General features: G+C 38.6%; 1 protein-coding gene across 4 annotated transcripts in view; it reads right to left on the bottom strand.

Annotated features, from left to right (window-relative positions):
- Window positions 1-25,753, bottom strand: part of capn10 (calpain 10) — a 36,134-nt gene that overhangs the window by 4,059 nt on the left and 6,322 nt on the right. For 2 of the 4 annotated variants that reach the window (XM_051922235.1, XM_051922234.1), the window contains exons 2-9: window positions 23,150-23,370; window positions 18,150-18,281; window positions 17,835-18,031; window positions 14,535-14,746; window positions 14,308-14,443; window positions 9,814-9,980; window positions 9,453-9,727; window positions 8,362-8,564 (exon numbers count right to left, since the gene is read on the bottom strand). In XM_051922235.1, the coding sequence (XP_051778195.1) occupies window positions 8,362-8,564; window positions 9,453-9,727; window positions 9,814-9,980; window positions 14,308-14,443; window positions 14,535-14,746; window positions 17,835-18,031; window positions 18,150-18,281; window positions 23,150-23,287 (1,460 nt within the window). In that variant the 5' untranslated portion in view covers window positions 23,288-23,370. Of the gene's footprint in view, window positions 1-8,361; window positions 8,565-9,452; window positions 9,728-9,813; window positions 9,981-14,307; window positions 14,444-14,534; window positions 14,747-17,834; window positions 18,032-18,149; window positions 18,282-23,149; window positions 23,374-25,753 lie in introns of all 4 variants that reach the window. The other 2 variants (XM_051922232.1, XM_051922233.1) reach the window with 1 other exon arrangement.

Consider the following 25,753-nt stretch of genomic DNA (forward strand, 5'->3'; position numbering starts at 1 on the left):
TACAACTGCATTTGTGGTTTGGATTAATTTCCGGTTACAAGTACCTAAATTCCCATAGTAACCTTGAGGAAGCTGTAGGAATTTATTAAAGTAAATGGGCACTCACTACATATTCCATCCATTTTGTGAGTTCATCACAAATCTGATCTGTAGGGTAGGCTGTCATAACAAACAATTTTTGTCAAAATTGACCATCCAAGCCAAAATAAATTTTGCAAAGAAACAGAATCTTTCAGAACCATACAGGAATATATCTTATGGTCTAATGAAACCATTGTAGAAATTTATGGCCAGAATTCCTAAAGATACATTTGACACAGAGCTAACACAATTCATTATCTAAAGAACACAGTACCTGCTGTCAAGCATGGTGGTGGAAGTATCTCTTGCACAAAGACAGGAGCTCTGGCTAAAACTGAGGGGAACTTGAATAGTTCCAAATAAAGTAACTATTTTTATTGTAAAAACTGCCTATACCAGAATGCTAAATTCAGTAAAGAACCAGAACACACAACCAACTTGAGGAAAAAAAAAAAAAAAAAAAAAAAAAAAACATCAATGCCCTGGACTGGCCCATTCAGAGCATGGATTTTAATCCTGTACAAAATCTGTGGACTCTAAACAGTCCTGTGTACAGGAGATTTGCTCATAGTTTGATTGAACTAGAACCATTCTGTAATAAGCATTATAAAACTGTAAAATCCACATGTGCTACATTGATGCATACCTATTTAAACAAATTTACTTGTGTAATTAAAGGGGAAAACATGCATTTATAATGTAATTAAGTATTAGTATTGTAGATGTAGTTTTTTTGTTTTTTTGTTTTTTTTCTGTCCTCCCAGGCCATCAGACCTTACTTTATTCTTGTTAATTAGTATTGCCCAATTTTATTTTTATATTTTTTCTGTCTTCATCTTGTAAAGCACTTTGAGCTACATCATTTGTTTGAAAATGTGCTATATAAATAAATGTTGTTAGTTTAATGAAAACACAAGCAATCTTAAGTGAGAAATTAATGTGTTGATGAGTAACTGAAAATTTAAAAAGTTGCAAATGTACTTGTCTGCATGGACTAACACTATTAAAGTTTATAAGAATGCTCTATACAGTAGAATCTCTGGTCACGAACGTTTCCGAACACGTACAAATCGGGTTACGATCAAAACGTTTGCCAAAATTTTGCATCTGTTTATGACCACACGCTCTGGTGATGAACAAAAACACTGGCGGCCAGTTTCCCTACGGTCGTTTGTATGCGCCAATGAGTTTACAGCGAGCAGTTCGTAAGGGTCTAGCGCGAACTCTTACAATGTTAGTTTTCTCTGTTGTTCAAGGTTTTCTCCATGTTATTCAATTACTATTACACTGTGCATTCTATGGTATAATTAACTATTTTTGTGCTTAAAAAATTTATATATATTTACATACAGTTCGTACGGTCTGGAACGGATCAATTGTATTTACATACAATCTTATGGGGAAATTACGTTCGGGTCGCGACCAAAATCGGGTCACGTCCGGAGTTTTGGAATGAATTACGGAAGTGACCAGAGGTACCACTGTACAAGGTAAGCTCCAATTTAGTTTCCAGATGATCAATATATGAAAATGTTACCATATTTGGAGTGTCACTCACAATACTTAACTTTACAAAGGGCATGGAAATGTCTGATAAAAATTCACTTAATATATTATTAGAGTAGGTCAGGTTCAGGATCTAAGAGTATAGTGCCCTCCATAATGTATGGGACAAAGACTCATTTTTCTTCCTTGATTTACCCCTCTGCTCCACAGTTCAAAATTACAAATCAAACAATTCCGAAATTACCAAAGTGCACGTTGAAGACTCTGATTTAATGGTATTTGGGTACATTTCAGTAACACCATGTAGAAATGACAACACTTTTATACATGGTCCGCACCCCCCAATTTCAGGGCACCATAACGGTTAGGACATCTGGCGTCACAGGTGTCTTGTGATTATTCATTGCTTCATTAGTATAGGCATAAAACACATAGGCTTGCCTCTGTCTACAGACTATCTTTAGGTTCTGCAGTTGTCATATTTAGTACTTAGTCACGTATCCATCCATCCATTTTCCAACCCGCTGAATCCAAACACAGGGTCACGGGGGTCTGCTGGAGCCAATCCCAGCCAACACAGTGCACAAGGCAGGAAACAATCCCAGGCAGGGTGCCAACCCACTGTAGTCACGTATCCCTTGGATGCAATTGCTGCCTGAATTCTGTGATTCAAAGACATCAAGTGTTGAGTATCTTCTATGGTGATGCACTGCCATAATTTTAAACTGTGGAACAAGGGGGTAAATCAAGGAAACTGTGTTTGCCTAAACATTATGGAGGACACTGTATATTTTATGTATCTCACTATATCACATCATATTGACCTTACCACCTTTGTAAATTTAAGCTGATGACAGAACATGAAATTTTAATATATTGTGAGCTGGGGGGCTGATCACACCCCTAGAGGATACAGACGCTCTAAAAAACGCTGAAAGACTACCTTCATATTGCTCCCTTACTTGCTGGGCTCACTTGCTGCAGCTCTGTCGCGCGATATGCGTCCCGCACAGTACTTCGCATACTTAAAAGCCCGAACAGCACCTATTGATTTTTCATTGATTGCTTGCTTTCTCTCTCATATTCTCTGCTCCTGAGGCGCACTCCTTTGAAGAGGAAGATATGTTTGCATTTTTTTTTTTTTTTAAATTGTGAGATGGAACTGTCATCTATGTCTTGTCATGGAGCACGTTTAAACTTTTGAAAAAGAGACAAATGTTTGTTTGCAGTGTTTGAATACAGTTCCTGTCTCTACAACCTCCTGTGTTTCTGTGCAAATCTGTGACCCAAGAGTGACAAGTGGTACCAGGAGTGGTTGCACAGATGAACGTAGAGGAGTTGTTTCAAATCGCTCAGAATGTCCCGCTTCCTCCCGACCCAGAGGATGACTGTATACCTGCTCCACCTGTAAATTGCAATGAGGTGCTAACAAAGATGGGTCCTTCCGATGACCCAGAGATGTTTCTTTTAGCTTTTGAGCATGTGGCGACTTTGATGGGATGGGACAAACGAAACTGGGCTGTTATCGTCTCCCCTTATTCGTCCGGGGATGCCTTACGGAATGTGCCTCATGATAAACTCGGCGATTATGATTTCTTGAAGCGGCAGGTTGTTTTACGTAAAACTACGAGCTTTTTGGCTAAAGGTTTTGCATTTCATGATTGGAGATTGAACATGGACGGTCCCATTCGTGCGCAGATACAAGATTTGATTCATAAAGTTCATTGCTGGTTTGAGGGAAACACGTTGTGGAAAAGGTTGTCATGAATATACTGCTGGCAGGGATACCTGCAGTTCTCCGAGATGAATTTCTTCGTCATGATGTTGAGTCGTTGACGATCTTAGCAAACGATTGGAGGGTGCTCAAACTGCTTGGAGAAAAAGTGGTGGATTTGTTGATCCTTATGCTGTTTTTCAGCCTCAGATGGATCGCCCAGGGAATACTCGTCGCTTTTAACGAAATTTAGAGCATCAACAAGCTGTACAACCTGAAAAATCGGGTTTCCTCATGAAGGCCTCCAGGAGTTCCAGCTGTTGATGTAGTGCCCACATCTGGGTTGGCAGGAGGCCGTGGACGTCGCCGTAGATATTTCGGCAGTGGAGCTGAACGAAGATGCTTCCAGTGTGATCAAACCGGCCACTTGGCGAGGGAATGTTACCTATCTCCTGCTCCGTCGATGGAAATTGTTTTGGCCAAGGTTTGTTGCTCACGTGTTCCTTATTCTTCAGATAAAAAGGAAGGCTTAATGATCTTGGTGAATGAAGTTGGCGGGCCGCAAGATCTCGGCATTATTGGACTCAGGAAGTGACCTTTGCATTGTCAGACGGGACTGTCTTGATGACAGGTTTCTGTGTAACACTGAAACTGTAAACATACGTTGTGTACATGGAGATGTTAAAGACTATCAGACATTGCTTCTTCCTTTAACATATAAGGGTCGGCACTTTAAAGTTTGGTCTGCTGTTTCGGACTCCTGCCCCTGGCCCTTGCTAATCGGTAGGAGGAATGCCCTTTTTACCTAGAATCAGGACTGAATGTCAGGCACCAGTCATTGAGCCCCCTGTCAAGCTTAGCGGGGGCTGGGGGGGTTGGGTGAGAAGAACTGGTGGCTATTGTGGAAGATCTCGAGCCCCGATTAGATATTGAACCCGATCTCTCCAGCGAGACCGTTAGTTAGTTGTACCTGAAGTACATAGGGACATTCTTTTGCAGTTAGCTCACTCTCACATCTTGGGTGGGCACCTGGGTGCTGATAAGACTAGAGAACGTTTATCAAAATGATTTTATTGGCTGAATATGGGGAAACATGTGGAGCGATCCTGTACTTCATGTCCTGATTGCCAGATCATCTCTGCTTATAAACCTCCTCGGGCTTCCCTTTCTTCTATGCCTATTTTGGAAGTCCCCTTTCAATGGGTGGGATTAGATATTGTAGGCCCTCTACCAAAGACTAAAAATGGGTATCAATATATGTTTGTGTTGGTTGACTACGTAACACGGTATCCGGAAGTGGCTGCTTTGAAAAAAGCCAATTTCTCAACTGTAGCCAAAGCTTTGTGTGAGATTTTTACTCATATTGGCATCCCTAGAGAAATTTTAACTGATCAGGGCACGCCTTTTATTTCTCACATGATGAAACAATTATGTGACAGCTTTGCTATTAAGAAATTGAGTACCACTGTTTACCATCCACAGACGAATGGTTTGACTGAACGATTTAACAAGACTTTAAAACAGATGATCAGGCAAGTCACTCATGATTATCCGACGTCTTGGGACTCTGTCCTGCCTTTTATTATGTTTGTGGTGCAGGAATCACCGCAGGCGTCCACTGGCTTGAGTCCGTTCGAGCTGTTGTTTGGCAGGCGCCCGAGAGGCATCTTGGATGTTGTACGAGAGGAATGGACAGGAATCGGGCCAACAGCTCACGGGCTGAGCTTTGTAGATCGGGTAATTTCGTTGCAAGATAGAATTTCTAAACTTTCTTCTGTTGCTGTGGAGCATCAGCGATGTGAACAAGAAACCCAGAAACATCTTTACGATAGACACTGTAAGCTCCGTGAATTCAAACCTGGTGATCGTGTTTTGGTTCTGATTCCATCTGACCCGCACAAATTCCAAGCGAAATGGCAGGGCCCTGCCATTATTGAGGAGCGTATGGGGCTGGTGAATTACAAGGTTAGAATACCGGGCCAGCGCAAACCATTACAGATTTTACATGTTAATCTCTTGAAGGAGTGGCATGACCCACAGGGGGTTTACGCTTCCTTGGCTGCGGTCTCCCAAGACCGATGTTGCCATTGGAGACGATTTGACTGACTCGCAAAAGACAGAGTTGCTAACTTTGATTGAACGGAACACTGATGTTTTTTCAGACTTGCCAGGCGTGACTAACCTTGCAGAACATAAAATCACTACTGAACCCGGTGTTAGGGTACAAATGCACCTATATCGGATTCCAGAAGCGCGACGCAAGTCCAAAAGATGCTGGCATTGGGTGTAATTCGTGAAAGTAAAAGTGACTGGTGCAGTCCGGTCGTATTAGTACCAAAACAGGGCGGAGTGGTGGCTCTGAGGCTAAGGATCTGCGCTGGTATCCCGAAGGTTGCCGGTTCGAATCCCTGTCACTGCCAAAAGGCCACTGCTCTGCTGGGCCCTTAAGCAAGGCCCTTAACCTGTAATTGCTCCAGGGGCGCTGTACAATGGCTGACCCTGTGCTCTGACCCCAAGGGGTATGCGAAAACTACCAAATTCCTAATACAAGAAATTGTATAAGGCGAAATAAACAAAAAAAAAACAAAAAAAAAAAACAAGACGGTTCGGTTTGCTTCTGTATCGATTTCAGGAGTTTGAATAAGGTCTCTAAATTTGATGCTTATCCAATGCCCAATGTTGACGAGTTGTTGGAAAAACTGGGTCAGGCGACCTATATCTCCACGCTAGATCTCACGAAAGGTTACTGGCAGGTGCCTCTTGAGGCTGGCAATTGTGAGAAAACAGCATTTGCGACTCCTGACGGACTTTATGAATTTACTAGACTTCTGTTTCGTCTTCATGGCGCGCCACTAACTTTCCAGTGTATGATGGATCAGATCTTGCGTCCTCATTCCGAATATTCTGGGGCACATCTCGATGATGTCGTGATTTTCAGCAATGATTGGCAAACGCATTTAAAACATATTCAGGCTGTCCTTGAAAGCTTGAGACAGGCTGGCTTGACAGCTAACCCTAAGAAGTGTAAGTTGGGTATGTCTGAGACTCATTATCTGGGTTATTCAATGAGCAGGGGTTTACTCTGGCCACAATTTAGAAAACTGGAAGAGATGATTGCTTACCCATGACCAGAAACGTAGAAACAAGTTTGTGCTTTTCTGGGGCTTGCTGGTTATTACAGAAGATTCATCACTGACTTTGCAAATAGGGCTGCTCCTCTTTCAGATCTTACTAGAGGCAAGAAAAACCACCCTGTTTTTTGGACAGAAGTTTGTGAACGTTCCTTTTGTGATTTGAAAACTGCTTTGTCTTCTTATCCGGTTTTGTGGAATCGCAACTTCTCTAAGGATTTTGTTCTACAGACGGACGCAAGTGCATTTGGTGTAGGCGCCGTCCTGTCCCAAGTTTTTGATGGGGAAGAGCACCCTATCACATTTTTGAGTAGGAAATTGCTTCCTAGGGAACGCAATTATTCGACTATTGAGAAAGAATGCTTGTCTATTAAATGGGCTGTAGAAGCGCTTCGTTATTATTTATGAGGTCGAAATTTCACATTAATGACTGATCATGCTCCAATTCAATGGTTATACTGTCAGAAAGATACAAACTCTCGTATCATGAGATGGTTTTTGAGCTTGCAACCATATAGTTTTACTGTCAGACATCGACCCAGTTCTGAACACGTTAATGCTGATGTCCTGGCACGCCTGTTTGAACCTGGTTTGGAGAGTCGCTTAATTCACGAGAATGTGATTAAAGCTGACGGAGGGGGTGTGAGCAGGGGGGCTAATTGCACCCCTAGGGAATACGGACGCTCCTAAAAAAATGCTGAAAGACTACCTTCATATTGCTCCCTTGGTTGCTGGGCTCACTTGCTGCTGCTCTGTCACACAATATGTTTCCCGCGTGGTTCTTCGAATACTTAAAAGCCCGAACAGCACCTATTGATCTCTCATATTCTCTGCTCATCACACGCACTCCTTTGAAGAGTAAGATATGTTTGCATTCTTTTAATTGTGAGATGGAATTGTCATCTCTGTCTTGTCATGGAGCACATTTAAACTTTTGAAAAAAGAGAGAAATGTTTGTTTGCAGTATTTGAATAAAGTTCCTGTCTCTACAACCTCCTGTGTTTCTGTGAAAATCTGTGACCCATACGTGAAAATATATTTAAAATTAACAGACACACCTCTCCTTTAGATGTAATTAAAACAAGATTGCTCAAAGTGTCACTTGCAGTAATTGCACAACTAATACTGGACATAATTAATTAAAACTCAAATGTTAAGAATTACAGTCTATTATGCAGTGGGGTTTCAGCAGATACTTTGGTTTCATGTAACCACCATAAGCATATACAAATTAGGTTGATTATTGACTCTGAACTAGAATTCTGAGAGCATCTTTGTGCATTTGCTCTATGATGGAATGGCCTCTGTTCCAGCATCGATTTTGTCATTAAACTTGATCCTATGAAGGTAGACTTTGGTTCCCAAAAAAATAACTAGAATAAGTAACTCTGAAACAATAGAGGAATTAATAGATGTTCAACATTAAGGTAAATTGAGAATATAAAGGGTGACACAAAAGCACAGTGATTAACTTTGCTGCCTATCAGCACCAGAGTTTGAAGTTCAAATCTCAGGAAGGATGCACTATGCGTAGAGTTTGCACATTCTAGGTACTCCAGTTTTCTCCCACAGATGTGCAGGTACATTGATTAGCAAGTTACACTGAATACTACTTCGTCCAGACTGATTATTCACTTTGTCCATGCAGCATTGGCCAAACTGCAGACTCCTGTTACCCCTTCCTTGAACAGCTGAACTCAGCAAATGAATGTTATATCTCCTTGTTTACTTTGGTATGAAGAGGCTTCACATAACAAGAACAATTACGAAGAGGTAGCCTTTTCACATCTGTACAGTACAAAATTGTAAACAAATACTGATAAAACATGTTACTAGTATGGGTCTTCACATCCATAGTCTCTGTTATCAATATAAGCTTCACATTCATGCATCGCTTATAAGGTTAAATGATAAAATTTTTCATCTTACCTGAGAGAAAGTTGTCCAGTAGAGAAAGCTCTCATTAGAAAACGTCCCTCTGCACCCTGTAGAAAGATGCTTGGAATAACAAGATAATAGCCAGGGGAGAGAACACAGTGCACTGAAACTTCTCGTTCATAGGCGTGACATAGCGTGGACAGACATGGAGCCTCCTGAAGTGTTCTGGGAAGATTGAGTCTCTTCTTCTTCACCTTTGAAATTAAATAGTATAAGTGCACCTTTAGAAACTGAAAGTGACAATCTGTTTACTTCATTCCTAATACGAACAGAACAAAGATATGCATATTAAAAAAAGTTATCAGGGTAATAATGTACACAAAGTTCTGCTTAGGACACCTGTGGCATCTGGGTTTGGCAGCACTCTTACAAAGATATATATATAAAAAAAAAAAGTGCAATTAAAATGCAATGCACTCTATGTGATTTAATTTACATCAAGGAAGTCAAAAAATAAACCTAAATAACACTTGTATAACACAAAGAGGGATTAACTAGAAGTAATCTTCCAGGACACCTACATCTGCAACTGATGCCACACAATCTAGCACCCTCAGTTTATTATTGCAAATCCTCTGGAGAAAGTAGCTGAAGTGCTGCCTGTGTAACACACCAGTTCATGTATGTTCAAGGAGGTGAAAACATTTAAAACATGCCATAAATCTTCATATAGGACAGAGGGAACCAGATTTAACGGACACAGAGGTTGTCTTTTGCAAGAGCTGGGACCTCTGAGGCAGGTCTGCATTTGAACTGAGGAACACTAATGTATTGGAAAGGTGTGCCCACTGGAACATTAATATAATGGAGGGTGGTGCTATTACCCAAATATGAGCTAGATAAATCTTAAGAGAGTTTAAATACAGATCCAAAGACATTGTCATTTTTTTAATCAAGTATGTCAAAACATAATCCTGTGATGCAACTTTAAATTAGTTTTAGTGTTACTACCAGCCGAGTCCCAGTTATAACTCACTTTGCTAAGATTCAACTTCACTTTAGATCCATGGATTTGACAGTAGAATTCTCTCTAAGAACCTCATATGGTTTCTTTGTTTGCTATTGTGATTAGAGACTCTTACCTTCCATACATGAAATCCAATAGCATGATGTTTGGTGAGGTGATCACATCTGTGCCTTAAAGCTTCTCTCCTCTGAACTGGTAGGCTAATCCAAGAGTTTTTCGGAGATCTATAAAGATCCCATTGATGCAAGCAGAGTAGCACCTCCCCGACTTCTTGGATTTTTAGCCAGAATTTAGGATTACAGCTAAAACTATTAGTGTTACGAGAGCCTCCAGCTGTGCGATCTTTGATCCAAGAACTATACACCTGCTGACTGAAGGATAGATTGGCTCCTACAAGTTAAACAGATAATGAACATCTTTTGCAATACATTCTGATTTGCCTATACTTTTCCTTTTTTCTGGTGTTATGAACTCACCTGTCCACAAACTCTTCATGTGACCCTCTATGCTGAATGGATATGCAACAGTGACCTCATCAAACTCCTTCCCAAACTCAATCTCATCCACCCAGAATTCTCCTTCTTCCACTCGGGAACGGAGTGGTAAAGCAATTTCTGGATCTAGCTGTTCCCAGCCATCACCACTGATGATGACAACAGACAGAAAATGGCAATATCAGTCTTAAAATATGTGTAAAACTATGCATTTTTGGAGCACATCAAATGAGTAAATTTAGAAAATGAAAATTAATCAGAATTAACCACTTGAAACTAAGATTAAAACTGCCATATTACCAATTAAAACTATAAAATGACATTAAAAACTCAGAATCAATGTCTCCATGATGGGACAGTTAACTTTGTGAGCTGGAATGTTAAAGGCCTGAATCACGAATTAAAGAGAAAGAAAGTATGCTCTCACCTAACAGGCTTAAACGCTAAAATAGTATTTTTACAGGAGACCCACTTACTAACCAAGGATCAGTTCAGATTACAAAAAGACTGGACTGGCCAAATGTTCCATTCTAGCTTTATAAAGAAAACTAGAGGGGTGGGAATTCTCATACATAGAACAGTTCCATTTGTAGCATCAGATGTAGTGTTGGACCCTGAAGGGAGATATGTGATGGTCATGGGCAACTTATATAACAGTAAAATTATTTTGATAAATGTTTATGCACCCAATGTTGATGATAAGGAATTCATGCAAAATCTATTTGCATCCATTCCCAATGTGAACACTCATAAAATTATAATGGCTGGGGACTTTAATTGTGTTTTAAATCCACTCTTAGATAGGACTCCTGTGACAGGGGGGACGACATCTAATACTGCAAAGATAATTACACAGTTTTTGAATGATCACAACTTATCAGACCCTTGGAGGTTTCTTAACCCAAACTCAAGAACATATTCGTTCTACTCACCAGTGCATTATAGCTACTCAAGAATTGATTATTTTTTTATAGATAATAATTTCTTGCCTACAATTAAATCATGCAAATATGACACAATTGTTATCTCTGACCATGTCCCTCTAGTCTTGGAGCTAAAATCAATAAGCCCCTCACACTCACCTCGCAGATGGCGTCTTAACCCTCTTTTATTGGCAGACGAGAACTGCACAGAATTTATATCCAAACAAATCAGCTTCTTCCTAGAGACAAACACGTCCACAGAGGTTTCTGCAGGAACACACTGGGAAACTCTAAAGGCCTTCTTAAGAGGACAGATTATTTCATATCTTTCCCACAGAAATAAATTAGAAACCAAGAAAGTGTCAGAGCTAAGAAATGAAATTACTAGAATAGATGAAGAACAAGCCAGGCGTCCAAATGAAGTTCTCCACAGGAAAAGGCAGGCCCTACATACAGAACTTAACATCTTAACAACTAAAGAAACTGAACAACTTATTTATAAGTCTAGACAGCATTACTATGAACACGGAGAAAAAGCTAATAAGCTTTTAGCTCAACAAATTCATAAACAAGAAGTTCACAATGCAATACCAGTAATCACCAACAAGAATGGAGAAGAAATCATCGATCATAATAAAATAATGCACACATTTAGAGATTACTATAAGTCTTTATATTCCACTGAGCCCAAAGAAGACAACACACAATCTAATGCATTTCTGGATACTTCACAGATACCACAAATAGATGCTTTAAGTGCTGAGGAACTGGATAAACCTCTAACGCTAACAGAATTACTAGACGCTATAAAGTCACTACAAAGCGGGAAATCATCAGGCCCTGATGGTTACCCCGTAGAATTTTATAAGAAATTCTCCACTCAGCTAGCTCCCCTCTTATTGGCAACATTTACAGAAGCTAGAGACAACCAAATACTACCTCAAACATTTCGACAAGCATTAATCACCGTCTTTCCTAAACAAAATAAGGACTTGTTACAATGTGCATCATACAGACCAATTTCACTCCTGAATAATGATGTTAAGATACTCTCAAAAATCCTAGCTAGAAGGATGGAGAAAGTGCTGCCCTCGGTAATATCACAAGATCAAACTGGATTTATTAAAGGCCGACACCTATCTTCAAATCTCCGACGCTTGTTTAATGTTATATATTCACCAGCAAAATCAAACACCCCAGCGATATTACTATCATTAGACGCAGAAAAAGCATTTGATATGATTGAATGGAATTACCTTTTCACTGCATTGGAGAAATTTGGGTTTGGCCCGAATATTTGTGCTTGGATCAAACTACTGTACACCAATCCAGAAGCTTCAGTTTGTATTAATAACATTTGCTCAGACTACTTTAAACTAGAACGTGGTACCAGACAAGGATGTCCCTTGTCGCCACTGTTGTTTGCAATCGCTATTGAACCATTGGCGGTTTACTGCCGAAATTCTTATCAGATAAAGGGGATTGTCAGAGAAGGACTGGAACAGAAAATTTCTCTATATGCAGATGATATGGTCTTATATATATCAGACCCAGAAAACACTGTCCCTGCTGTTTTAACAGCACTAACAGAATTTCAAAAGATATCTGGTCTTAGAATTAATCTGAATTATACTCTTTCCAGTGAATTCACAAGCATATAATATTATATTAGACACCCTACCTTTTACCATAGCAGATCAGTTTAAATACCTAGGGGAAAGTAAATATCACAAGTAAACATAAAGCTCTTTATCAACAAAATTTTGGCGTCTGTATGGAAAAAATTAAGCAAGACTTGCATAGATGGTCAACCCTTCATCTCACTCTAGCCGGAAGAATTAACATTGTTAAGATGAATATCCTTCCTAAACTTCTCTTTTTATTTCAAAACATTCCAATATATATCAATAAATCATTTTTTAAACAGTTAGATTCAATAATAACCTCATTCATTTGGAACTCAAAACACCCACGTATTCGAAGAGCGACCCTACAAAGACCTCAGGCAGAAGGTGGCATGGCTTTACCTAATTTTCAGTTTTATTACTGGGCAGCAAACATACAAGCCATAAAAACCTGGACACAAATAAATGAACATACATACACAGGCTTGGTCCGCAATAGAAGTAAAATCTTGTAGTACTTCTTTATACTCCCTGCTCTGCTCTCCAATAAATGCAAGTTATCGCAAATATACTAATAACCCAATTGTGCTTTACTCACTCAGAATATGGAACCAAATTAGAAAGCATTTTAAGATGGAAAATCTTTTATCAGTGGCACCTCTGCAAGAGAACCACCTCTATCAACCTTCGCAAGTACAGTATATCCAGTTTTTAATACCTGGAAAAGTTTTGGGATTAAAATGCTCAGAGATCTTTATATAGACAACATATTTACATCTTTTGAACAATTACGTTCAAAATTCAACCTCCCAGCTACACATTTCTTTTACTATCTTCAAATTAGAAATTTTGTTAAACAGAAATTGCCCGATTTCCCCCACCTTGCACCCTCCACAATGCTGGAAAAAATACTGCTCAATTCCGAGGAAACAAACACTATTTCCGCAATATATAAGATCTTATTAGAGTCCCTACCTTTCAAAGATCCAAGAAGACATTGGGAAGAATATCTCTTAATCAATATATCAGAAAAGGAGTGGAAGGTAGCAAAGCAGAGAACTCACTTGAGTTCTATATGCGCAAAGCATAGAATTATTCAACTAAAAATTATATATCGAGCTCATCTGTCTCGCTTAAAACTGTCCAAAATGTTTCCAGGGCAAGATCCAACCTGCGAGCGCTGCAACCAAGCTCCTGCCTCACTGGGTCACATGTTTTGGGCCTGTACCAAACTAACATCATTTTGGACAAAAATTTTTAAGTGCCTCTCAGACAGCCTTGGTATCACAATCCCTCCTAACCCATTAACAGCTGTGTTCGGTGTTCTTCCAGATGGACTTGAATTGGAGAAGGACAAGCAAACTGTGATTGCATTCACTACACTTTTGGCACACAGACTTATTTTGTTAAATTGGAAGAATCCTAAGTCTCCTCTTATAAGTCAGTAGGAAACCGATGTTTTATATTATTTGAAATTGGAAAAAATCAAATTTTCAGTTAGAGGATCTGTACAAAATTTTTTCAAAACATGGCAGGATTTAATCAATATTATTTTAGAATAAGACAAATAACTATTACCGCATTTAACTCCCTTCTCCATCTCTTATTTACATAGATATTTACTTCTCCCTTTCTTTTGTTTAATGTTGCCTTATTAAAAAGCCTTAAGCAATTTTCCTTTAGCTAAGCTCTCCTTCTCAGGGGTGGGGTTTGATTAGTCTTCAAATTTGTTGGGTTATTAATTGATCTATTTGTATGGAATGATTACAATGAAAATTAATAAAATAAAAATATTTAAAAAAAAAAAAAAAAAAGAATTAACCACTTTCCTTCACCTACCTTTAAACTGCTATTCCCACCACTGGATAAATTCCCAAGTCTGAAATAGTAAAGATAAACGTTGATCTTTTTCTTAAAAATGTACTCACTCCTCTTTCCAAGGTCCATCCCAGCAACGTCGGCCCCAAGGGTTCCGTATTCGTAGCAAGACCAGGCTGTCTCCACACATTTTTATCACAGAGACATGCTCCATCACAACAAATGCGTGATATTCACCTAGAGAACCTGGTCAAAAAAAAATTAGCATACACAATCAAGAACATGTAAAAGACAAAAATATGGAGAAGCAGCAGTGTCCTTTTCTGGCTAAACCCACCTCTGTGAGAGCTGTGTACACAGCAACTCATCATACAGTTATCCACAATGTCACTCAAGTTAAACTTCTCCAAGGTGGATCCAGATGCATCAGTCTCACATTCCTCCTTCTCAGAAGCCTTTAGTTTCCATCTTTTAGCAACTCCTCCACACAAATCAACTAATGCCTCACATACCTGTCCAGCCCACAGTCTCTCATAAGTGCCATTTAATCTACAAAGAAGCACAAAGTAAGCAACTGACAATATAATTTAATGCAAACTTTAATTTCATAAAGGGGGGGGGGGGGTTGACACACTACAGTCACATTGATATCCATACAGGGCATTTATGACAAAAGACCCTAAGGAAAGCAGCAGAATGCAAAGATCTAAAGATATCAGTTGAAAGTAGATCAATCTTATTGATGTGAATGGGTCACAGTAGAGAAGTTAATGCTGAAGTAGGTTGTGATATTTTGACACTTGCAGCACAGCCAAGGATACTTAGAATAATGAGGAAGCATCTATACAGGATGGAAAAAAAATATTGACCAGGTGGGAGTTACCTCACTGATATTAGTTGACATTGGCCATTGCAAAACAAATACAAGAACCACCAAAGAAATCAGATGATACACAGAGCCAAATGGCAAAATTATTTAACTTCCATAAAGTAAGGCTGTGCGATGTCTTAGAAGTTCTTATTGTCACAATTTCATTTCAAAACATTAATGACGTATGATCCCATCAACTATAATGGTGAGGAGATGCTGTCTGTGGTTTATGAATAATTAGCTGCCCTACCCATGTAGTGTGAAAAGTGTCTACATAGGGTGGTAGGGGAATGGTGTGCAGAACGTTTAGTTAGCAAGAGTTACTTTTGTTGTCTCACAGATTGTTTAAACTCAGCATATGTAGCAGTATTTGGTAATGTTATTATGGTGCCTGAAAGATGACTCATTCCAAGTTCATTTAAAATTGCTGTAAATCTAGATGCTGTATTGGCATTAAACACTAAAATTAGATATGCCTCATCATAAAAGAGATTTTTATAAATGTCCATCAACAGAAAACTATAAATTACTAATTACTTTTACTCACTCAACTATGGTGTTCTCAGTTGTTCTCTTTCTGCCATCTTCTGAACAAAAAAAGATACTCGGAATATGTTATAGAAAAAAGTTGTTCTTCTTTGTGTTTCATTGTGCCTTGTCTATAGCACATATCTTGCCTTTTCTTATCATGCGTACAAATAGCATACGACTGGTACCGCCCACATCAAGTACTGCCTGCAAGACCAAACAAGCAATGCCATTTTCCTTGCCCAGCACCCAAATTTCACTGTGCTCTTACCATTTCAACTTTGTGCATGACACACTAATCAGGTTGCCTTACCTCAGCTACAAGTGCACTCCTGATAAACTAGCATAGCACATGAATCTCACATGCCTTTAGCTGCAAATTCGAGTGCCTGACAGCTATTTTGTGAGACATGCCAGATTAAAAAATAAATAAAATGTGACAACTGCTGTTTGGCGCTTTGAGAAAATTTCTGCAAATGCTTTGAGCCAATCGATGATTTTTATTAAATCAGCAACAGATGATATCGTCAACCATCAGCTCAGCCTGATTTTAGTATAAAATTTGATGTCTAATTTTTCACACAGCCTCATATCCAATGAATTAAATGTTAATTACTGGTAAACTACTCAGAAAGTACTTTTGAAAATGTGTTAACAACATTATTTTTTTAGTGTACCCTTCACATAATCTCTATATTACACTTATTTTAAAGTCTGTACAGTCAATACTTATTATTCAAATTGGTACTCTGGTTGGGGAAAAAAGTAGGTTATAACCAGATCTAATGCAACAGTGAGAAAGAACCTTACAGGATAAGACAATGGCTGCATAGTCCTCAGTAAGACAAGGTGATACTGGGTCAGACTGGTAAAGCTGCAAGATGCAGAAATCAGACTTAATTGTGACCTGCTTCATAATACTGAATTGTAATACAGTTATAATATACTGGGTAAGCCTAAATGTTAGGAAATCTAGCAGATGGTAAATCTACAGATTAAAACTCCATAATAATCAGAGTCAACAGTATGATGGCAGAGAACTAAAGATATTAGATTCCACAGAAGAGTGTTTAGGAAAGGCTGCTGGATACCAAGAAATAATAGGCTAACTCTACAGAAGGCAAAGTGTAACACTTTAAAATTTAACAGCATCAAACAGTATGATATACAACCCAGCCACAGGGGATGCACAAACCAGTGTGTTTCTTCGCAATGGTCCCAAGCCCAGATAAATGGGGAGGGTTATGTCAGGAAGGGTATCCGGTGTAAAATTTTGCCAAATCAATAGGCGGACAATAAAACAAATTTCCATACTGGATCGGTCGAGCCCCGGGTTAACAACGACCGTCACCAGCACTGTTAGCCAACAGGGTGCTGGCGGAAACTGGGCTACTGTTAGCCGAAGAAGGAGAAGAAGAGGGGGGAGATGTGTCAGGAGGAGAGGAGTAGGGTAAAGAGAGTGGAACTGAGGGTAGGAACTTTGAATGTTGGCAGTATGACTGGTAAGGGGAGAGAGTTAGCAGATATGATGGAGAGAAGGAAGGTTGATATATTGTGCGTGCAAGAGACTAAATGGAAGGGGAGTAAGGCCAGGTGGATTCAAATTGTTCTATCATGATGTGGATGGGAGGAGAAATGGGGTAGGGGTTATTCTGAAGTAACAGTATGTCAAGAGTATTTTGGAGGTGAAAATGGTGTCAGACAGAGTAATAATTATGAAGCTGGAAATTGGAGGTGTGATGATAAATGTTGTTAGTGTATATGCCCCGCAAGTTGGGTGTGTGATGGATAAGAAAGAAGATTTTTGGAGTGAGTTGAATGAAGTGATGAACAGTGTACCCAAGGGACAGAAAGTGGTGATTGGAGCGGATTTCAATTGACATGTTGGTGAAGGGAACAGAGGAGATGAGGAGGTGATGGGTAGGTATGGTATAAAGGAGAGGAATGAAGAAGATCTGATGATAGTGAATTTTGCTGAAAGGATGGACATGGCTGTGGTGAATAAGTATTTTAAGAAGAGGGAGGAACATAGGGTAACGTACAAGAGTGGATGAAGATGCACACAGGTAGATTACATCTTATGCAAAAGAGGCAGTCTGAAGGAGATTGAAGACTGCAAAGTGGTGGCAGGAGAAAGTGTAGTTAACAACTTGCTTGGTAAACAGATTAAAATTGCCTGAAAAATATCACCACTCTTGCCTAAGATTACTTTTGCATAGGTATTAATTACCAATTTACTTTGCATATGCCTTTTCCAAAAGTGCTACCCAGAAGACATCTTGGCACTGGCAGCGAGAGAAGCACAGTTTTGCATCGATACATGGCAGTCGGTCATCCACTACAACCTCCACCCATCGTCCAAATTGCCAAAAACGAAAGAGAAAGCACCCATTGTACTCCTTTTCTCCCCATGTTGCCTGACCACTGGGAATCACCTACAAGAGAATGAAATTATTCTTTTAGGGCTGCAGGTGGCACTCTGGAGCACTGACAGATCATTACCTATATAGTTCATCTCTGCACTGATTTGAGCAGCCTAACACAGAGTGAGACCTGCTTCAGTAGACGATCATTACACTGAAGTGCAGCACAAGCACACAGGAACCAGCAGTCTCCTAGAATTCCTTGCTTCACATGGTTCTCTTGTAGATTTTCTGAAAAAAGCCTTGGTTGCTGGCTGACTTCCTATGAAAAGAATTCCAAAAAATGGTAATGAACACGTTAAACTGAAGTAACTTAACCTGAAAATTTTAGAACTTTACCCAGTGCTTTATACACAACCTTTCAAATGGCATTAGTTAGAAAAGCATTGGTATAGGTGTATGCCTAGATTCACATAATGATTATATCATAATTTATTTTTTGAAGGATGCCAGGATAGCAGCCACCCTACATAAATAATCTGGAGAAAATTCCCAAAAATATATTTAAGAAAATACCATTTAAATATATTGCAAACTGCAAGCCATAAATCAAAATACCACAATAAACAATAACAACAACAACGAACAGTCCAATAAAAGTCCAGTTTACCTGTGGAGTTGTGATGTGATAAAATGAAAGCCAAAGTGAACAGTTCTACCAGAATAATAACAGATTTTTTGTATCGTGATATGCAGAATGACTAACATGAAGACATTCATTAGAAGTGTGCTTTTCACTTGCACAGATTTGACACAAACCCATCCACAGGAGTAAAGAAAACTAATCTAGGTAAGGAATGCCCCAAAGAAAAAAGGTACTGACATCCAATATACAAGTCGCATTGTTACAATTTCGTTCATATCCTGCTTCTTTTCAACACCCTGGCCCATGTGTCTTCTTCCCAGAAGAAAAGATTTAACAAGGCTCAGGGAACACAGACTAACCATCAGCAACATACAAAAGCCATACACTTCCACATTCTAGTTCAATTAAGAAGGTAACCAGAACCAGGTACTTATAAATCAAGTGTACTTTATTTGTTGAAGATCAGAAAGTGCTACTAATTCCTTACTACCATTCAGCCTATCTTGGCAATCTATCAAATGGAATAACCTGAAAAAATAATAATAATAATATAGACGACACGTTTCTTGCGATAGCTGTTTAAATTTAGCCCTTTTTAACTCAGAAATAAAACTTAATAATAATTAATAATAATTCTTTACATTTATATAGCACTTTTCTCACTACTCAAAGCTCTCTCCACACAGGGAGGACCCTGGAAGCAAACCTGCAAACTCCTTACTGCAAAGCAGCAGCACTACCACTGCGCCACCTGTGAGGATACCTGTTAAGGAAAGCCAGTACACAGTTTCATCGGTGCTAATACAATTAAAAAGGCTTCTCTAATAACTATCTAGCATTTATACATGACTAATTAAGGATAAGCTAAGAGAGTTTACCATTAGGACACTGAAGGAATAATGTTTTAAAAATGGGGACTTGCAGTCATATGTGAATACAGTAATCCCTCGCTATATCGCGCTTCGACTTTCGCGGCTTCACTCTATCGCAGATTTTTTGCTGGTTCGCAGATTTCTGCGGACAATGGGTCTTTTAATTTCTGGTACATGCTTCCTCAGTTGGTTTGCCCAGTTGATTTCATACAAGGGACGCTATTGACAGATGGCTGAGAAGCTACCCAACCAGAGTGCGTATTACGTATTAAATAAAACTCCTCAAATATATTGTGAGCACGGGGGCTGTTCGCACCCCTAGAGGATACGGCCGCTCCTCAAAAAACGCTGAAAGATTACCTTCACATTGCTGCCATCCTTGCTGGGCTTACATGTGGCTGCTTTGTCAAGCTATATGCTTCCCGCACGGTGCTTCGCATACTTAAAAGATCAAACAGCACGTACTGATTTTTGATTGTTTACTTTTCTCTCTCTCTTGCTCTGACATTCTCTGCTCCTGACGGAGGGGGTGTGAGCAGGGGGGCTGTTCGCACCCCTAGACAATATGGATGCTCGTCTAAAAATGCTGAAAGATTATCTTCACATTGCTCCCTTCCGTGCAGCTGCTTTGTCAAGCGACATGCTTCCCGCACGGTGCTTCGCATACTTAAAAGCTTGAACGGCACGTATTGATTTTTGATTGTTTGTTTTTCTCTGTATCTCTCACTCTCTCTGACATTCTCTGCTCCTGACAGAGGGGGTGTGAGCAGAGGGGCTGTTTGCACACTGGCCTAGAGGATACGGACGCTCCTCTAAAAAATGCTGAAAGACTACCTTCACATTGCTCTCTTCCTTGCAGCTGCTTTGTCCGGCGGTGCTTCGCATACTTAAAAGCCAAACAGCCCTATTGATTTTTGTTTGCTTTTTTCTCTCTCTCTCTCTCTCTCTCTGACATTCTCTGCTCCTGACGCGCACACCTTTGAAGAGGAAGATATGTTTGCATTCTTTTAATTGTGAGACGGAACTGTCATCTCTGTCTTGTCATGGAGCACAGTTTAAACTTTTGAAAAAGAGACAAATGTTTGTTTGCAGTGTTTGAATAAAGTTCCTGTCTCCCTCCAACCTCCTGTGTTTCTGTGCAAATCTGTGACCCAAGCATGACAATATAAAAAATAACCATATAAACATATGGTTTCTACTTTGCGGATTTTCACCTTTCGCGGGGGGTTCTGGAATGCAACCCCCGCGATCGAGGAGGGATTACTGTAATAAATTAAAATCAGTCATTTCAAGCAGTAATAGCCATTAGAAACACTAATAATGTATTGGCTATATTTTTTAAATCAGTTTAATGTTATTTTGATAAAAAATGTATCAATTTCTGTGAAAAACATGAAAATTTCTGGGTGTGTCCAAATTTTTGACTAGTAGTGTATATAAAGGAAACACTGTTGACATTTTCATCTGGAGAATTAACTACCATGCCAAAGATAAAAGCTGCATCTAGGGATCCATATGTAGTTGTCATAATTGCTAAATGTTACAAGTACAGTATAACTTCCATAAAAAATTACCCATGGGAAAAAAACTCTTCTGTTTATGAGAAACATGGCAGCTGACATTTGCAGGCTGCTAAATGAACCACAGCACTTCTAGAACATTTCCCTGTTGACAGATGAGATCAACGTGGACTTATTTGGCAATGACTCATAATACAGTATTTAGAGTTTACCAAATGTCGTATTACCTAAAAAGCCTCATACCATATATACTACTGGTTAAATGTTTAGAATACCTCCGTTTTCCCAGGTTTTTTTTTCCAAATATCATCAATTGAAAGGCACTGAAGGACCTTAAATTGTGAAAAGGTAAGAAATAAACTGCCAGAGATTTAAATCTAAAGTTTAGATTAGCAAAAATTGAAAAAAAGGCAATTTGAGAATATTATAAATGGGCCTTCTTCAGGTGACAACTACTAGGTTACAACCTACAGAAAATCTGCAGCAATTAAATTAAATTAAGCCTTGCAAGTTGATGCAAACAATTTTCACAGGTGTCTCAACTTCTGTCGATTATTTAAAAACCCTCTGTCTTAAAGCAGTGTTGGAACAGACTGTTACTACACCCTCTGAAGTACTATCTGGACAATATTACACTACAGAAAAATTTAAATTCCAGTGAAAATGGCAAGAAAATGGAAAAAAACACATGAAATGAGACAGGGCATTATTACCGTTAGTGTAGGTCTTTCATTTAGAGAAATTGCAAAAAAAAAAAAAAAAAAAATTATAGTGTTAGTGATTATGGTGTCCTACACAATCCAAACTAGAAGAAACTCTGATAGGAAGAGATCTAGCAAGCCCAAAGTCACAGTGAAGTCAGAAGACAAGTTTCTAAGGGTCACCAGGATGCATGATAGGTGCCTTACAGCAGAACAGCTTAACAGTGGTTAAAAAAAGTCTCAGTTTATGCTGTGAAGAGGAGACTTTATGCTTCAGGATTGGCAATTTTCAGTAAGAAAGCCATTCCTTGAAGGACAAAACAGGGTCTTGAAATATCGCTGTGGATTATTACAGACTGAAAAAAAGTCTTATGGACCAATGAATCAAAATTTGAAAATATCAGTTCATGACGCAGGGTGTTTGTACACCTTCAAGTTGGTGAAAGGATGGTTCCTCAGTGTGTGACACCATCTGTCAAACAATGAGGAAGAAGTGTTATGATCTGTGGTTCTTTTGTTGGAGGCAGAGATTGTGACTTGCACCCAGTGACTGGCATTCTGAATCAAAAGGGTTACCACAGTTTGGCTATTATATCAGCAAAAGGTGGCAACTTTAATTAACCAAAAATTTGAATAAAATTTTGTACACTTAATGGTTCCTTGATTTTTTAATTTGCCATTGTTCATTTCTTCTATGCCTTGATTTTATGAAATATTAAGACATTAAACTATGCATTTCCATAACAACTTAAAAAACGGAGGTGCTCTTAAACTTTTGACCAGTAACATATAAACGCACAGAATGAAAAGTGAATTACTTTCTTTTTCACTTGAAAGGACATTGCAATACGAGTTGTAGTAACACATACTTATTTTAATTATATTTGGCATGTCTAATTTCACCACCAAACAAAATGCTACAGAAAATAAAATTATTTGGATATTTTAATCTATTAAAAATAGTCTAAATAGCACTTGTAAAAACATCCAATGAGGAAAATTAAGCAGGTAGACATCAACAAGAGAATACGGCCATAAAATCTCTTACTTGCCTTTCTAAAATAAAGTAGTAATGTGTAGTAATATCCCAAAAGTAAAAAGTTCTTTGCAGTTACATAGCAAAATTGGATCTTAAGTTGACATAATAATAAAAATTAATTAAAACTTCTGACCTCTAAAAATTAGATAACTGGGACTAGATGATTCAATACTCATTTGACTGGTTTTTCACCCTTCAATCTCTCACATATAAATAAGCCACTGTATCTGTCTATTTAAAATATTTATCCTAGAATAAAAAAATGAATTGTATTTTAAAGTAACCATTTAAAATATAAAACATTTTGCAAAATAAGGATTTTATGTTACTGGCATTCTTCGTGGACTAGGCAAGTTCCTTTATATACACTAGCAATAGATGATTCACTTTACACTTTATAATTAAACCTCACCTGTGGACGCATCCATGTGATATCATCAGAGAATTTTGAAACTGGTGTGGAGGAATGAAGATCTGAGAACAGAGAATGGCTATCTGCGGGGAAGTCTGGATCTTCAAACAAAGCATTGTATATATCTGATTGCTCCATTCCCCTCTGTCCTTACCACCAACCTCCAAGAATGCCCCACTCCTTCTAGTAATCCATATCCTTGATTCTTCATAATCCACCCACTACTGAAAAAAAAAACGAATTAAATACAATGAGATAACAATTTTCAAGTCATTTATCAAATCTGTACCTTAACTAAAAGAAAAACAAAATGTATTTAAAACAGACAAACGGGTATCAAATAAGACTGTGTTTCTTTGTAGTTAGAGTTTGACTGCTATGAGTACAACTTTTGAAGCTTGCGATTAAATTCACTACAAAAAGTCAGTCTTTCAAAGTTCTTATTTAGTATGACAAATTTTATGAACTTCTGAGCTGCCGTTTGGCTGTTGTTGGTATCCACTTTAAAAACTTTGAACTTTAAAAGTTCAAAACTGAATAGCTGGAATTCACCCAAATCCTAATCAGCAGGTTAAGAGTAACGAGTGCAAGTTTTCCATATAATTTCATAGGAACTGGTCCATTTGTTCTCGATTTACAGTGTCCGCAAACGGTTGAGGACCAGTAAACAAAACCAGGTATTTCTAGGGTGAAAAAAATGTGTTTTTCCATTGTAAACAATTATTATTATTATTTTTAATAAAAACAATTTGTCCACATATGAATTATGGAAAAAGTAACTCTAATCATGATGCATGCAAGATGGTTTCAGAAGAACATAAAACTTAAAGGCATACCAAGAAATATTTTTGTCTATTCTGAGATTAACGGCCCCTTCATCTATATGAAATAGGTGCACATGATTGTCTAGTTCACCCAATTGATATACCAAGAAAAAGTTAGACTTGCTTTAAATCTTGGCCTAGTTACTGTGGATTTAGTCAATTCTCTCCATGTCTCAATGAGTTTTTTCCTGAGATGATCAACATATCCTATGAAAATTCATAACTGTCATGTGTCCAAAACTACCAGTATCGACTGTGGCCTAATATGCCTCTGACTGTGTTTCAATTAATGGATTGTGTAAAATCCAGTTACAATGCAAGCAATCTGGACTAAGGTGCTGTTTCATGAAAAGGGGATAAACTAGGTCAGTTCTGTGGGTGTGTAATGTAAATTCAAATGGAACAACACTAGAGACAAATACAAAATAAACACTTGATCACAATCCAAGTCACATTAGCCATCTACTCAGAAATGCCCCCCCCCCCCAAATTTTGTAAAGCTTTTACTTTGTTTCTGTCAGACTGCAAGCTTAAGAAATGTACAAGACAATATCAGGGAACAACCACAAGACAACCTAATGTTAATGGGATATTAATAAATGCAATGCTTTAGGCAGTCAGCTATCATCAATGGGTTGATTCACAGATTCTTTCACATATACTACCCAGCTAAAGATATGGCTTCCTTATATACAGGTGAGCAGAGCATTTTCAAAATGCAGTTACAGTCATATGAAAAAGTTTGGGAAACCCTTTCAGCCTGCATAATAATTTACTCTACTTTCAACAAAAAAAAGATAACAGTGATATGTCTTTCATTTCCTAGAACATCTGAGTACTGGGGTGTTTTCCGAACAAAGATTTTTAGTGAAGCAGTATTTAGTTGTAAGAAATTAAATCAAATGTGAAAAACTGGCTGTGCAAAAATTTGGGTCCCCTTGTAATTTTGCTGATTTGAATGCATGTAACTGCTCAATACTGATTACTTGCAACACCAAATTGGTTGGATTAGCTCATTAACCCTTGAACTTCATAGATATAATCGTAAACGATGTATATCGCACACGCCTATCTTAATTGCTGTTTTAACGATGTGCGAGATTAAATTATCAAGTATGTAACTCGCTTTGCAAAAAAAATAAATAGAGTTCATTCACTAATGCAACAGTATAGACCACTGCGCGTGCGCAAAGCGAGTTGCGTAGGCATGCACGTCCAGCAAGCCACAAGTTAGCATCGCTCACTGCCTCAAAATGAGTGAACAAACAGTGCCAGATGATAAAACAGCCTCGCCATCTACGTCATCAGAGGCAATTAACAGACGTGGTTCATTCACACTCGCATGGCAGTGGTTTGGTTTTGAAAAGACTGATGTTGCTCAAAAGACGGCAATCTGTAAACTATGTGGTAAATCGTTTGCCATTAAAGACAGTTCGACAACTAACTTGTTTCACCATTTGCAAACTAACCACCGCACAGAATACGAAGAATACGAAAAGCTTAAGGAGTCAACTGTCCAGCACAAGTCTAAAGGAACCAAGGTACAAGCACAAAAACACACTCAGCAAACTTTAGCAGACTCATTCTGCAAAAAAGTGTCTTACGACAAAAAAAGCAACAGATGGCATGACATAACAAACGCCGTCACCAATTACATCGCAAAAGATATGGTGCCAGTTCAAGTGGTTGAGAGAGATGGTTTTAAACACCTTTTGAATACTTTAGACCCAAGGTACACACTGCCTGGCTGAAAACATTTCAGTCAAACAGCTCTGCCTAA

The sequence above is a fragment of the Erpetoichthys calabaricus genome, chromosome 2, assembly GCF_900747795.2.
Source record: "Erpetoichthys calabaricus chromosome 2, fErpCal1.3, whole genome shotgun sequence".
Classification (NCBI taxonomy): domain Eukaryota; kingdom Metazoa; phylum Chordata; class Cladistia; order Polypteriformes; family Polypteridae; genus Erpetoichthys; species Erpetoichthys calabaricus.